The following is a 12,285-nucleotide window of genomic DNA, read 5'->3' on the forward strand; positions in this document are numbered from 1 at the left end:
AACACTGTATTTCCTTTCCTCAGCCTTTGGCAACACATTTTATTTATCAAATAACAGGAAAATACACAGACTTCTTTTAACTGAGGTAACACAGGCTCATTACCTCAATGATCATGCTTCCATCCTTAGCTAATGCCCAAAGGCTAACTTTAAGACAGAAAAAAACCCAGGTCTCTTGGATAGTGTTGTTGCTTTGTAATTTGCATGCCCAGTTACATTGTTTTTTACATATTGCCTCACAGCAACAATGAACTCCAGCCTTCTAGTGTTGGCATTACAGAAAGACCTGATCAGTCAGGATGTTCAAACTTCAGTTGCTATAAAGGAAATTGTTGCCCTATTGTATAGATGGCGGTGCAGTACATAAGAACAGTATGAAAATATTAGTTATTACAAGAGGGGTGGTACAGGCTCAGTTCATAATGCCTTAGTAACCTTAAAACCCATCCATTTATAAAAAGCCTCCTTCTGGTTTTGCTAATTGTCTTTGACCACTCCCACCTACATCTAAAGAAGTTTCACAAGCAGATTAAATAAATTACATAATTTTACCTAAACTTGACACAAAGTTTAATCCGGCATAACCACTGTACTTTAATACACCGACATAACAGTTTATGCACAGAAGCAAAACTGTGGTACCACACCTTATGTTGTTTAAGCTGAGAATGAAGTTCCATTGCCTGTTGCAATGATTTGTCTTTTTCTTGCTGAGCACTCAAGAGCTGCGTCTGAGCCTCACTTAGCTGCTGCTCCAGACCACAAACCTACAACATGACAAAACACATTCACAAACCACAGAAAAAAGACGCACATACTGGCCATTTACTGGTGCTGCTTCTCCACATCCAAGCAGCACAGTTCAGAGAAGCGAATTTATATCTGCCTGACTTAATAACTTCATCTTTTCAACATCATCTTTACCTTATCTTTAAGGCTGGAATAGGTTGACTCCAATTCTCTGGCCTGATACTCGTGCAGTGAGGGCGGTCTCACGGTGAGTTTTCTGGGTATACAAATCATGAGTGAATACTTCTCATATTGTCTGACAGGTTTACAGTAATACAGAAACCAGCAGGGAGTTATCACTGCAAACTATCTGATGAATAATAAAAAGAAGACATTTTTTGACAGCCACTTACTTGAGCAATTCCACTTTGGCACACAAGTTGAAGCTGTTGTCTTTCGATGAGCTCAGTATATCAGTCAACATCGCCATCTCCTGGCCAAGAGTTGAAATGAGGTGTTCCAGTCTAAGTTGACACATTTTGCACAGGGTTTATTTACACGGTTAAGGTAGGGCACAGCAACTTTTTAAGTTTACTTTGTTTCTTTGATGTAAATTTGCTGCTTTACTTTGTACTTCGTGTGAGTGAATGGAAAATCTTTAGCTTTTGTACAACAGGTTTGACAAACCCAGCTCTAAGAATCTGTGATGGGCAGTTGTTGACATTCAGTAAATGACAGAATTCACTGATTAGTTAGGAAAATGATATACCTTTCTTGTTCAATTGCTCCACTGTATTCCTTGTTCCCCATCTGTTCTTCTGACTGATATGAAACAGAAAGAAAAAAATCATGAGAGTCATATTTTTTTTGCAAAATACACCCATTATTGTACTCTAGTGAATGCTATCACTTACCAAAAAAGGCCTCCCCTGTAGCTTGTCATTGAGATCCACATTTGCCTTATTAGGAATAAATTGCTGCGTTTTGCGATTCTCATGTTTAGTGCTGGTAACTGAGTGCTCAGATTGTTTCCCATCCAATGTATGATACACCTCCTTTATGGTCTGCTCCAATGTTTCAACTTTCCTATTAAGCGCGACCGCCTCATTCTCCATCTCCTGCAGCTTCTTGTCCCTCGACCTTTTGAGTTTCTGAAGCTCTTCCAACAAGCACAGCATCTTTTCCATCTGATCAACGTGTTTCCTCGAATCCTTTAATCTATAAATCAAAAGATTTGTGGGTCAAAGTGATTCAGGCATTTTATTTTATATATGTAGAACTGTATCTGTGTTTTCACCTCAGGTCAGACAGGGCATCATTCTCCATCTGGACTTTATGCAGCTCAGTTTTCAGGTTTGTGATGGCTTTCCGAGGACAGCATGTTTCTTGTTCAGCTTGATTAACTGTCTGTGTTTGGGGAGATGAAACATAAAAGATACATAATGCAGAGAGTGCACTACCCTCCTCTGCTATTAACATCACACATGACCAAACTATTACATAAGATTTCATGGCTGCAATAAAATATGAACCTTGTTGAGCTGCAAGTCTGACAGCTGCTGAAGGCAGTCATCCATTGCATTTTCTAACACCTGCTTTCCAGGAGAGCTGATGTCCCTTTGGGCTACTTCCTGGTTTAAAATATCCAGACCAAAGACCAAAGGCTGAGTCACTGCCTGCTGGTGGGTTGGAAGAAAGGAGGAATCTCCAGGAGAGTCATCTGCCAAAACAGCAACAGATGTTTAAAACACTCAGAGCGTACACCGTCACTGTTAAGCTAGGGTGTTTGTTTATGTTGAATTCTTTCCCTTCATATCTGTGTATGCATGCTAGTTATTTGGATTTAAACATTTTCTGAGACCCAAATAGCTTAGAAGAATTTGAGCTTCAGTACTTCTGTGCCTTTAGTTTTCAGCCATTTTATTCTACTCTGGATTTTGTAAAACAATAATAAATAAGCCATTAGATAACACATTTCCCCCCCATCTTTCAAGTTAGAGCGGCATAAACAAGATGTGTGGAAACACTTGTACTTACAGATATGAGGTTTAATATCATGGCAGCTTTGTCCAGGTGACCTACAGCTGCCGCCAAATCTCTCCAGAACCACCTTAGTTGCATTTTCCACCTCTTCTTGTAGTCTCTGGGTTTCTTTGGTGCGGCGATCAAGCTCATCACTGTCAATACATAGAAGCTCAGGCTTAGACTAACTCATACAGTGAATTCAGTTCAGATTTGTTTACTAATGGTACCCACTGCAGCACAGCCTGATTTATTTTCTTTGATCAAAACAGAATCTTTTAAGCCTAATCGTTAAAGCTGTGAGGAAGACTGCCATGCATCAAAACCAGGACCTGGCTCCACAGGAGAGGATAGCTGAAGGCTCTGCCTCCCACTTTACTTAAAGCACAGTGAACCACAAGTAAGCCTGACAGGGCAGTCTTACAATGAAGTGCTCTGTTAGGATAATATGGTACTATGAGGTCTCTAAGATATTCAATTTTGGCTTCAACAGGGAGCCAACACGGGACAAATGCGATCTCTCTTTCCAGTCCCTGTTAATACTCTTGCTGCTGTGACTTGGATGACGATTTGATGATTTGGATGCTTTTTCAGGGAGCTTTTAGAACAGCCGGATTAATAGGAATTATAACAGTCCATCCAAGAGTGGCACATGCATGATCTACCTTTCAGTTCACTGTGAGACAGGACATTTTTAATCTTGACAATACAGTGCAATAGAGTGAAAGAAGCAAGTCTAAGTTCTTTTTTTTAATGTTTATCTTTCATTGGGTCTGTCCTTTAGCATCTTTGGGACAAAAAACGTAGTGCGCGTCATTTTTTCAGTGCAAAAGCTGTTAAGTTATGGTGAGGAACCTTACCTCAGCTCCTCCAGTGTCACACTGTTGAATCTCAACGGAAGAGGGCCATCATGGGGATCTGTAAAGTAAATAGGAACCGTCCAAGTTACTGAAACAAAGTTTAGCATACTAACAGGCAATACTTTGCTTATTTAGCTTACCAGCGGTTCCAGTTCCTGCCGCTGTTGCTGTTCTATCTTTCGCTGTGTAATGGTATCGTAAAACGTTAGTGCCACTATTGATGGAAAGCCTATAGCTCTGGGGCTCAGAGGGCTGGGACCCCGTGGAAGACATCTCATTTTTTATGTCAAGTCATTGATTAAGACATTTACAAGAACCTGCAAATGACAACTGCTAACGAGTTGCTAGAGCGCGCAGCTTCATCACCATGGAAACAGCATCGGTGGTAGTGACGTGTCATGCGCAAAAGCATCGGCTCTAATTGGAAGAGCCAACTCCCATCATATTTGCCAAATAAAGATAAAATATGAGGCTACAGATGGTAATATATTAAGAGCAATTGGGAGCCAAAAGAGCCAGCTCTTCTTTGGGAGCCGTGCCACAAGAGCCATCACTAATCCGTAGCTAATTTGGCCGACGTAGTTGAGCGGTCTTTGAGTGTAACCGTTAAAATATAATGACAGACTTGTATGTGAAAGTCAGAACCGATGAACTGCAAGTTTATCGGTTAAGTGACCGTAAACACGAGGCAAAACATAAGTACTGCCGACGACTGTCACCGCCAACAGGCGCCTTTTTGTGCCACTTTGTGACGCCAACAGGCAAGACGTTGCGTTTCTAGAGATGCATGATGGTTAAAGTAGTTTTCCCCAGCAGGTCCGGAGCTGCTTGTTTATTACGGGCGGCGGGGAGGGGGTCGTCGCTCTTCGACGGTGATCGAGGTCTTATTTTATTATTTCTCGTCAATCATCCCAATCAAAATGGAAACATGGAAGAGTGAAATCTAAATTGAAGTCACGGAGCTGTTACTATCCTGCACGCCTTCCGCTCCTGGGCAAGGTAAAACGACTGCTTGATTAGCGCTAGCTAAGTTAGCTTACGCTGGAGTACTTTGTGTGGGTGACGCCCCCGAATGTTTTTTGGGGTTTTTTTTGGCAATTATTGATGTTTTTGTTTTTCAAAACACAATTTCTAAAACCCAAAAGAAGGAAATAGCCTAGCTCTATTAACTCTGTAATATGAAATCATCTCCCTGTTTGGATTAGCCCGGTGACCTAGTTTCAGGTCAGTGGTCATTTAGCTCAAATATCTACATCTATTTCGATTTGGTGGTGGTTTAGTAGTTGTGCTTCGGCATATTTTATGCATTCACTTAATAAATCACTTATAATATTGTAACGATCGTCAGGTTATATACCAGATTAGTTATTTATTTATTTTTTCGTAGGGATACCGGACAGCCTGTAGGTGTGGTTTAGGAGGCAACAGTTACAGTCAACATAGGGTTACTCTGACAATCTCTTGGATTTTAATGGAAAATAATAAACAAATATTACACTGTGTTGTTTTCCAGATGAGGGATCTTCAGGACGTTGACAGTTTGCTCTTGAAAGAGTTGAAGTCATGCTGTGCGACAGAGTACAACTTTCTTCCCAGGGAGACTGGCCTGAAGTTGATGGAGTCTGCCTCCACAGAGGTAGCCCACTGACCTACTTTTGTTTTTGTGGAGGTTTTTTTTAAGCTGTGTTTGCAGGCATATGTGTTTGCTAAAATGACTGCTATTTTCAGTGATGCCTTTCTAATATATAGTGGTACATTTGTAGAATCACAGCGGAGTATCTGCAAAATGCAGAGACACCAGAGTGGAAGAACTGTGGAGCCTGACCAGCTTCTTTGGCTACTGCACCCAAACTTTTGTTCAAGCTGTCAATTTACTTGATAGATTTCTCACCATTATGAAAGTAAGAATTCCAAGTTAAACGCCAAGACTGCAACTGTGCATGTTTAATGCCCTTTAGTCTCCTTTGACTTTGATTCATTGGATTTTGGCTCATTTCTGTTGATGATAGGTGCAGCCTAAGCATTTGCCCTGTATTGGAGTTTGCTGTCTTCACATTGCTGCCAAAATGGTTGAGGAGGAAAGCAATGTCTCACCCACTCATGAGCTTATTCGCATCAGCCAAAGCAAGTTCACCGTGTCAGACCTGTGTCGTATGGAGAAGATCATCTCAGAGAAGCTCAGTGTGGAGCCCAAAGCAGTGACAGCCTTAACCTTTCTACACCTCTACTACTCCGCCTTCACATCCCTGTCTGCTGGAAGGTAAATATTTTTTTGTATTTACTTTTTCTTGTTGCTAATGCTGCTCCAGACTGATTGGAGCTGGTCAAATAGTTACTGCTGACTGAGGCTTGTACTAGCAGATCACATTAGGATTCCCTCTATATTTTAAGGGAGGAGATCCCAAGCATTGGGAGACTGGAAGCCCAGCTAAAAGCCTGCTTATGCCGGCTTGTTTTCTCTAAAGCAAAAGTAAGCAAGGTGACACTTTTACAGCATAGCAGCATTAGTTTGGAGTATCAGGACTAATTAATCTGTTCTTCTTCACAGCCATCCGTGCTGGCGCTGGCCCTCATTGCTCAGGAATTTGAAGCCCCCCAGTCAGTCATGTTGTTGAAGACTGTCCAGCAGTTCCAAAGACATGTAAAGGTATGAAGAGAATAGGGTGCGGCAGCTAAATCCTCTCTCAAACAGTCAGTATTATTCCATCATAATATATTAGTAACAAGGGTATTATCAGGGTATTATCATATTAGTTTTTAGTTTTTATAGTGTACTTTTCACAAGAAAAATTTTGTTTGATGATATTTTAGCTCATCGAGCTGAAGGTTTAATGTACTTATGAGTCAGGAGTCCGTCATCCATCCATGCATCTGTCCACAGTTCACAAGAATTGCGACTCCTGCTACAATATTGGTCATTATTTAATCAGGATTGCACATAATTATCACCTAATGCGTCTTCACCCAACTTTTGCCCAAGGTCAAGGTCACATTTTTAATTCTTTTCTTTCTTTCTTTTTCTTTCAATGGGAAGCAACTCGGGAATTGTGATGGAGCCAGATGAGCTTCCACATCCCTGATGTTGTGGTTTCTAATGTTTTGGCGGTTTCACTGTAGTCTTATCACAGCTGTGAAATGAGAATTTGAAGCTATTTATATTTAGACTTTTTCTTCCAACTCGTTTGGCACCAACTTTTCTGTCTCCAGCCAAAAACATGTTGTCTTTGTTTCACCTATCCCTGTGTTTGGAGGAGCTGTCTCACCCCACTCAACATGAAAGTCCAAACAGAAACGGTGCGACCAGACATGACTGCAAAACAAGTCTGATTTTTATTAAAACTGAAAAATTTACAAGCAGCAAAGTCTCTCCCTTAGAAAGACATGGTGACCACTAATATGCTTTTAAAACCCTTAAAAATCCAGTCTAACCTAAAAGTCTAACCTATAAACAAAAGTCAAGAGTAAATGTTACTCCCCCAGATGAAGCACCTGTATCTGGTGTGTAAACGTAGCCTGTTATATTTTTAAAGATAATTGTGTTCAGAAAACTTGTTTGCAGTTTGGCCGGTGTAATCCCGCGGAGACTGTAAAATGTGTAAAATTACTTATTGTTGCCTGGCCAAATGCATGTAGAGTGCATGGGAAAACTGTTAAAAAATACATATTTTAAGGCCATTCCTGTTTGTAACCTCTCAGATGTTTCCTGTTTTTCTTCTTCTCTTCAGATCAGTGACAGTGAGCTACTCCACTGGAAGGAACATGTGGCCAAGTGCATGGTGGAGTACCGCTCGAGCGAATGCAACAAACCAGACAACAAAAAGCTTGTTTGGATCGTGTCAAGGAGGACGGCTCAGAATCTCCAAACTAGTCACTTCAGTGTGCCCGGTCTGCCAACTATTCCCGAGAGAAGCTGGGATGAAAGCGAGAGGTTAATAGTTAATCTTTTCTACTTTCTTTGTGTTATAATGATTTCTCGGGTGTGCTGGGCTCCTTGGAAAACTAAATGGGATAATTATGGTAAAATCAGGTCAGAATATTTTCCACAGCTCATGTGTAGCACACAGCAAATGTATTCACATTAATGGAATGCAGTGGTTTAGAAGAGGTAACTACAGGAAACAGCACAGTCGATAGCAATGAACGCTTAGGAGTTTTAGCCGATCTCTTCTCATATCAGTGCAATCTAACATCGCACGGACTTTATACTAGGATACAGTTTATGTTAGACTGCTATGTTTATCCTTTGATCCTCTGTCCTGCATATTGACTCTCTCTAGTGTACATAATTTGACACAAAATTCTCACAATAAAACATGCCCTAAAAAGAGATGTGTGCTCTATGGATGCAACTGTATTAAAAAGTGATGATAAGATGGATCAGCAGGTGAAAAAATAGATTTGCCTTTTATTTTTCCACCTAGCCTCCATACATGCTTATTGTATTTACTTTGTAAGAGGATCTGTAAAGCTGCATTCAGATAACACAAATTTGTCCTTCACATATTAGTACTAACATGCATACTTTGTGTGTGTGTTTGTGTTTTGTTTTGTTTTCAAGATCCAGCAGGTTAGAGCCTGCAGAACCGCTGTGTACAAATGGCTTAAGAAAAGTCAAAACGTCATTTTTCAAGTTCTAATTTTACAGCAGAATTGTAAAAATGATTGGTTAAATATGTGCTGAAGAAGAATTATTCTCAATTAACTTTCAATTAGGTTATGGTTAGCATTAATAGAATTCTGGACTCATTATTCCCTTAGTTGATTTCACTACTAAACCAAAACCAGAAACATTAGAAGAGTGAGGCGTGGCTCTTGGAGAGCAAAGATGGTGGTAGAAATGTAGAAACTTCCAGAGGAAAATAAAAACAAAGACTAACTTTACTCTGTGAGTTAGGACTCTGCATTTTGAACCTGAATTCTAAGGGTTTTGGCAACCGCTGTATCAAATATGTTTTCTCTTTTATTCCTTTTTGAATGTTTTTTGCTCACACTAGCAGGGAAGCTACATCTACAAACTGTAGACAGAAACACACACCCAAAAATCTTATTACTAGTAGAAGGTCACCTACAAATATGATAAAACACCAGTCCCAGAAAGTTAATTCTGTTCATCTGGACGTAATGTTTTCTGACGCCGTGTCCAGATGAACAGATTCAACTTTCTGGGATTGCTTTATCTGACTGGCTGAGCATGCATCAAAATGTAGAACATTACTCACTAAAATTGAACAGTGAAGACTCCACTTCACTGAGTCACATTAACCAAAGTGAGGCAGAGCGATTGGCTAAAGCTGCTTATGATGGGACACTGTCCTATTGTGTGAGGCAGCCACACCCTTAATTCCACCATCAGCTTCACGCAGCCACGAGAGGCACTTCAGTTTTTCTGCTGCGGAGGTTGCTGCTTGTTTAAAACCTTATTTTAGGTCAAATCAGGAAAGCTTCTAGGTGTTTTTCTATCAGATATAACAGATTCTGTTCAAGATTAAGATTTTATCTAGCAGTAACCAATGAAATCAAAGTCAATTTGGAAAATGCTATAAAAATAATGGTGCTGGTGCTGTTTCGAGTGGGACTTTGCTTAAATCCCATTCAAAATGACTGTAAGTAGGGTTGTAACGATTAAACAAAGGAAACATTGAGTATTAATGCTGTCTTGTCTCATAGCGAGGACTCCTGTGAGGACATGAGCTGCGAAGAGGACAGCCCATGCGGCTCGTTAGGAAGCGACGGTGAAGGAGCCTTCTTCCCTTCCACTTTTCTCAACTGCAGAGAATAACGACTCCCAGTTGTGCAGTAACACCAGATGTGTATTTGTCCCCTGAACTGTAACAGATTTCAGGGCAGACCTGTGTGTTTCACTTGTGTATCGTGTATCGTATGTATGCCAAGTGACGGGTTTGGATTATTAAGTGCCTGTGTTAATTCATTTTACTGTTATTCTGATGTAAAACAAACTAAAAAACAAAAACATATCATAATAGTGCAAAATCGAAATTTGCAATATCTCGGCAGCTCAATGGCAATACATGTGAATGTCTTCTGTTTGTGTCTAAACTCGACACATTCCAGGAAAACTAGTGAGGCACAAGTAACAACTTTAGGATGTCAGTAATTAGACACCTTCACTGTTGAGTACCAGCTAACACACTAGCACATCCACATCCTTTTATTGTTTCTTAATATATATTATATGCCACACATACTCACAGTATTCTGCAGATGTCAGTGTGCTAACTAACAAATGTTATTCTAATGTGAAATATATGACGTTGTGGTGGGAAAATACCAGCCTGTAAATGCATGGATGATTTTTAATATGTGACAGTGAATGTTTTCATGTTTACCAAGATAAGCTTACTGAAAAAAACATTTTAAAAAAATGTACATAACATGTAAAAAAATAAGAAAAAAACATGGTGCTCAATGTGTATTGTATTAAGATATAATGTGAAATATGTTGGAAGGTCAGTAATAATCCCTCCAATTAAAAAAATACTTTTTAAGTGTTTTGTTCTGTTTTTATTTTCTTATTTTTTGAGGTTTTGTCAAGTCTTATCATTTTGACCTCTAAGATTAATTCAGTTAGATTTGTTTTCGTCTCAAAGTGTATTACGAAGACCCTACAACCCTTATAATGGCAAAAAAAAAAATCCCCCAACCCAACATTCAATGATCACCTTTGAGCAGCACTTTTGGACAGTAGGGAAGAAGAACTCTCTTTTAACAGGAAGAGAGCTGCTGTCTTGGGCTAGTAGGTGAGGGGAAAGAGAAGAGACAAAATAGAAGAACAAAGCTATAGGAGAGAGTAGACGTGCAACGCATGACATGGAGAAGTGGCAGATAACTGAAAGACTGAGAAAAGGGTTTTAATTTAATCTTTTAAATTTTTAAGAATATTGAAAGAAAGCAGTTCTACATATTTGTTTAATGTGGATGTGAAGATTCTACACCGGGAACAGGCTCAGTATTGTCCAAATTTAGACGTAACCCTGAACTGCTGGTTTGTTTATTTGCGTGTTTAAAAGTGGAATCACGGCCCTTGAGGGGAGTTTTCTGTATTTTTAGCTTTTTTTTTCTTTTTATTTTGTGTTTATTGTGTTTTGTGTCACAGAATCACGTGATGCCTTCAGATTCCATAGTTTAGGGTGACATCAATAAGGGGGTATAGCTCAGTGGTAGAGCATTTGACTGCAGATCAAGAGGTCTCCGGTTCAAATCTGGATGCCCCCTTCTTCTAGCAAAATAGATGTTGCTATAGGAAATAATCTGTGACGAATGAGTATTTTGGCTTGCTGATATTACAAATAGATATATCTATTATAAATAATAATGCACTACAAAACTTAGCCTGAGCACCCCAAAAAGTTAATTCTGTTTAGCTGACCTCACAGCTAGTTTCAGTCATTGTGCAAAGGTACTGTTTATAAGTACCTGCAGTCAGCTGAGACTGATGAAGTCACTTGGATGAGTGACGAAACGTTTCTCCCACTGAAAACGCTACGTCCAGATGAACAGAATCAACCTTTGGAGATTTACTTACCTGGATGATTGAGAATGCATCAAGACAGTTCAACACCTCCAAATTTAGAATTATGTTCTTTAAAGCTTGAATTTGACATGGAGTTTTGTCCTTCTTACCACTGACGTTAAAAGTAATTTAAGATTAATTTTAGAAGTATGTACCTTGAGGAGCTTCAAATAGTATGAAACCCATGCTATCCCTCTACTGCACAGCGTTGCCCTGAGGCAACAAACCACATTTTCATGCTTTACACTGGCCCTTAAAAAAAAACCCTTCTTTTTTTCAAGTAATGCTACCAGGCACATGTCTTTCCAATAAAATGATGAGTTGAAGGTGGTGTGACTTTTAATGGGGGGGGGGGCAAGCTGCACTACATGAGAGACATCTCCATTAGGAGGCAAAGATAAAGATCACTATTTTACATGTTTTTAGTGAAATAAATGTATATTTAAAAATACTTGTATGTGCATGAATATGTAAAGAACCATATTTGATTGTTTGTTCTACTTTTTAATAATGTATTTATACTGTGAAAATGTTAATTTTCATTCGTTGCCTCAAGGCAACACTGCGCAGTTAGCCCAATTTTTTCAGGCAATATAATGCATATGTGTGTAGAGATGTGTTTGTGTGCATTTATATGATCATAGTCAATGTTTTTTACTTTACAATCTACTCATAATTACAGGACATGGATGTGAATACCTTTTATGGAAGGAAACCAAGGGAATGTGCACTTTCTGTCCTCAGAAAGTGAGGACAGTGAGCTTTCAGGGAGTGACAGTGAAGTAAAGGAGTGGATCCCTGAATGAGGTTTGAGGGGTCAGTTGGTAAAGTAACTGTGTCTGTTAGTGGCCACATGGCAAGCAGGTCTGGCATGATAAGACGTATGTCATCCACATATGGGCCAGGCCTGGCATAGATGGCACTGTCTATGTGATGGCATGCCATATCTGGCTTGGTTGTGGTTTGGTTTATGAGGCCCAGGCCTACAGAAAACAGGTCTGGCAACAAGCTGGCACTTCTGACTGACTGGTAAATGGCCTGTATTTATAAAGCGCTTTACATTTCCAGTCATCCACCCATTCACACACTGGTGATGGCAAGCTACATTGTATCCACAGCCACCCTGGGGCGCACTGACAGAGG

At 39.8% G+C, this 12,285-nt stretch overlaps 2 protein-coding genes across 4 annotated transcripts; one reads left to right on the top strand and one right to left on the bottom strand.

The window, feature by feature from the left end:
* Positions 1–477: 477 nt before the first annotated feature.
* On the bottom strand, positions 478–3,993 carry LOC102201893 (cilia- and flagella-associated protein 58-like). The gene is made up of 11 exons (XM_013916085.1): positions 3,752–3,993; positions 3,612–3,669; positions 2,767–2,906; positions 2,262–2,449; positions 2,027–2,136; positions 1,644–1,947; positions 1,499–1,551; positions 1,143–1,253; positions 925–1,006; positions 648–767; positions 478–501 (listed from the first exon to the last, which is right to left on the bottom strand). Exons 1-11 carry the CDS (start codon positions 3,882–3,884, stop codon positions 478–480), a joined length of 1,323 nt encoding a protein of 440 aa, XP_013771539.1. The 5' UTR covers positions 3,885–3,993.
* A 419-nt stretch (positions 3,994–4,412) lies between these two features.
* On the top strand, positions 4,413–10,104 carry LOC102198607 (cyclin-G2). Of its 3 annotated transcripts, none has more exons than XM_005753748.2 (8): positions 4,414–4,610; positions 5,125–5,247; positions 5,375–5,512; positions 5,621–5,871; positions 6,003–6,081; positions 6,160–6,258; positions 7,337–7,539; positions 9,279–10,104. In XM_005753748.2, the coding sequence occupies exons 2-8, from the start codon at positions 5,125–5,127 to the stop codon at positions 9,388–9,390; spliced, it is 1,005 nt and encodes a 334-aa protein (XP_005753805.1). In that variant the 5' UTR covers positions 4,414–4,610; the 3' UTR covers positions 9,391–10,104. The 3 variants fall into 3 exon arrangements, with proteins under 3 accessions (XP_005753807.1, XP_005753805.1, XP_005753806.1); XM_005753749.1 differs by lacking the exon at positions 4,414–4,610 and adding an exon at positions 4,663–4,835; XM_005753750.1 differs by lacking the exon at positions 5,375–5,512 and having other exon boundaries at positions 4,413–4,610.
* The last annotated feature ends 2,181 nt before the right edge of the window (positions 10,105–12,285 follow it).

This window comes from Pundamilia nyererei, unplaced genomic scaffold, assembly GCF_000239375.1.
Source record: "Pundamilia nyererei isolate P.nyererei 1_Seehausen unplaced genomic scaffold, PunNye1.0 scaffold00460, whole genome shotgun sequence".
In the NCBI taxonomy this organism is placed as follows: domain Eukaryota; kingdom Metazoa; phylum Chordata; class Actinopteri; order Cichliformes; family Cichlidae; genus Pundamilia; species Pundamilia nyererei.

Excerpts from the sequence above, each read along its gene's own strand:
- LOC102201893 (XM_013916085.1), bottom strand. The coding sequence starts at position 3,884 with ATGTCTTCCACGGGGTCCCAGCCCTCTGAGCCCCAGAGCTATAGGCTT. Across the intron at positions 1,948-2,026 it reads GATGCCCTGTCTGACCTGAG|ATTAAAGGATTCGAGGAAAC; the intron begins GTGAAAACACAG and ends TTTGATTTATAG. Across the intron at positions 1,552-1,643 it reads TACAGGGGAGGCCTTTTTTG|TCAGAAGAACAGATGGGGAA; the intron begins GTAAGTGATAGC and ends GTTTCATATCAG.
- LOC102198607 (XM_005753748.2), top strand. The coding sequence starts at position 5,125 with ATGAGGGATCTTCAGGACGTTGACAGTTTGCTCTTGAAAGAGTTGAAG. Across the intron at positions 5,248-5,374 it reads TGGAGTCTGCCTCCACAGAG|AATCACAGCGGAGTATCTGC; the intron begins GTAGCCCACTGA and ends GTACATTTGTAG. Across the intron at positions 6,259-7,336 it reads AGTTCCAAAGACATGTAAAG|ATCAGTGACAGTGAGCTACT; the intron begins GTATGAAGAGAA and ends TCTTCTCTTCAG.